The 1815-nt window shown below is 51.1% G+C and overlaps 1 protein-coding gene across 1 annotated transcript; it reads left to right on the top strand.

Annotated features, from left to right (window-relative positions):
* On the top strand, positions 1-951 carry LOC102460090 (olfactory receptor 52R1-like). The gene has a single exon (XM_075903461.2). The coding sequence runs from the start codon at positions 1-3 to the stop codon at positions 949-951; it is 951 nt and encodes a 316-aa protein (XP_075759576.2).
* The last annotated feature ends 864 nt before the right edge of the window (positions 952-1815 follow it).

The following is a 1815-nucleotide window of genomic DNA, read 5'->3' as shown; positions in this document are numbered from 1 at the left end:
ATGTCTGATTCCAACACAACCAAGTTCATCAACCCCTCCACCTTCATCCTGCTGGGCTTTCCTGGCCTGGAGGCGGCCTATGTCTGGCTCTCCATCCCCTTCTGCTTCATGTACATCATAGCCCTCTTTGGCAACTTCATCATCCTCTTCATTGTGAAGTTTGAACCAAGTCTCCATGAGCCCATGTACTATTTCCTCTGCATGCTGGCCATCACCGACCTGGTCTTGTCTACATCCACCCTGCCTAAAATGCTGAGCATCTTCTGGTTCAATTCCAGAGAGATCGATTTCAGCGCCTGCCTCGCCCAGCTGTACTTCGTTCACTGCTTTGCAGTGATGGAGTCTGGAATCTTCATGGCCATGGCGTTTGATCGCTACGTGGCCATCTGCCATCCCCTGAGACATTCCACCATCCTGAGAAACTCTGTAGTAGTCAAGATTGGCCTGGCCGTGATTCTGCGAGGCAGCATTATCATACTGCCCTATCCTTTCCTGGTGAGGAGGTGGCAATACTGCAGAACCAACATCATCCCCCACACGCACTGTGAACACATCTACATGGTGAAGCTGGCCTGCGGTGACATCAGCATCAGTAGTTACTACGGCCTCTTCGTGCTATTCTGTGGGAAAGGTCTGGACATGGTTCTTATCGCCATGTCCTATTTCGAGATCCTCAGGGCCATCTTCAAGCTTCCCACCAAGGACGCCCGGCTCAAGACTTTTGGGACCTGCGGCTCCCACCTCTGCGCCATCTTGGCCTTTTACATCCCTAGTTTCTTCTCCTCCTTCACACAGCGCTTTGGCCAGAATCTACCCCTGCATTTCCAAGTTCTCATTGCCAATGTGTACCTCCTGATACCGCCCATGCTCAACCCCATCATCTACGGGGTGAGGACCAAACAGATTGAGCAGAGACTGCTCCGGCTCTTTGTTTGTGGAAGCAAGATCTGAAGGAACGCTTCCCTGGCAGCTCCCTGGAAGGAAGGAAGGAAGGAAGGAAGGAAGGAAGGAAGGAAGGAAGGAAGGAAGGAAGGAAGGAAGGAAGGAAGGACCCCTGATGTAGCTATGTGAATACTGTTTGTTCCTGTTTTACGTAGATGGGTTAGATAGTCAGCAGATGGAGTGGTGTTTGGCACATTGTAATCCACGTAGTCCTGACCCAAGCAGCCCAGGAGATCAGTGGTGGAAAACAGGGAGCTGGCAGGTGGAAAGTGACCAGTGGAAGGAGCAAGATGACTCTTTTTGTCCCCTGGCCCCAGGACGGGAGGTGAGCTCTGTGGGGGCATCTCAGAACTCTGGATCTGCCCTAAGGGCAGCAGCCTTGAGTGGGGTGGAGAGAAGGGTTGGGCCTGTGAGTGGGACCTTGAGATTTCCAGACTGAACAACCTGAGAGGAAAAGATCCTTCCCAGCCTACCTGGGGTGGGATTTTTCCTCGTGGTCTATGTTAGTGACCCTGTTCGGGGTGTTCTCCCAAGTCAATGCCACATTGCTCTTTCCTTTGGAACAATTTAGTGTCGTTCTGCTGTCTTGTATCCCCACAACATTGCCAACCTTGCTCACCATATTTTAGCTGTTCCTGAATTTCATACCCACATAGCCGGTGTTGGGTCCAATATTAAAGTGATGACACTAAGCACAATACCCCTCCTTCTTGTGAGTATCTAACACGTTTAAGTAAAGCAGGAGCAAACTGTAGTTACACAGACACACCCTGAGCTTCTCCCCTTCCAGCTAGGTGTGAGGGAAGTGTTCCTTGAGATCCTGGTTATCCTCAGAAAGGGACTTGAGTTTTTGTCCTGGTGCTCAGTCTCTCC

This window comes from Pelodiscus sinensis, chromosome 1, assembly GCF_052426305.1.
Source record: "Pelodiscus sinensis isolate ZL-2025 chromosome 1, ASM5242630v1, whole genome shotgun sequence".
Classification (NCBI taxonomy): Eukaryota; Metazoa; Chordata; order Testudines; family Trionychidae; genus Pelodiscus; species Pelodiscus sinensis.
Note: the sequence above shows the minus strand (reverse complement) of the source record. Positions and strands in the feature narration are given on the sequence as shown.

Coding starts and splice junctions, on each gene's coding strand:
- LOC102460090 (XM_075903461.2), top strand. CDS start 1: ATGTCTGATTCCAACACAACCAAGTTCATCAACCCCTCCACCTTCATC.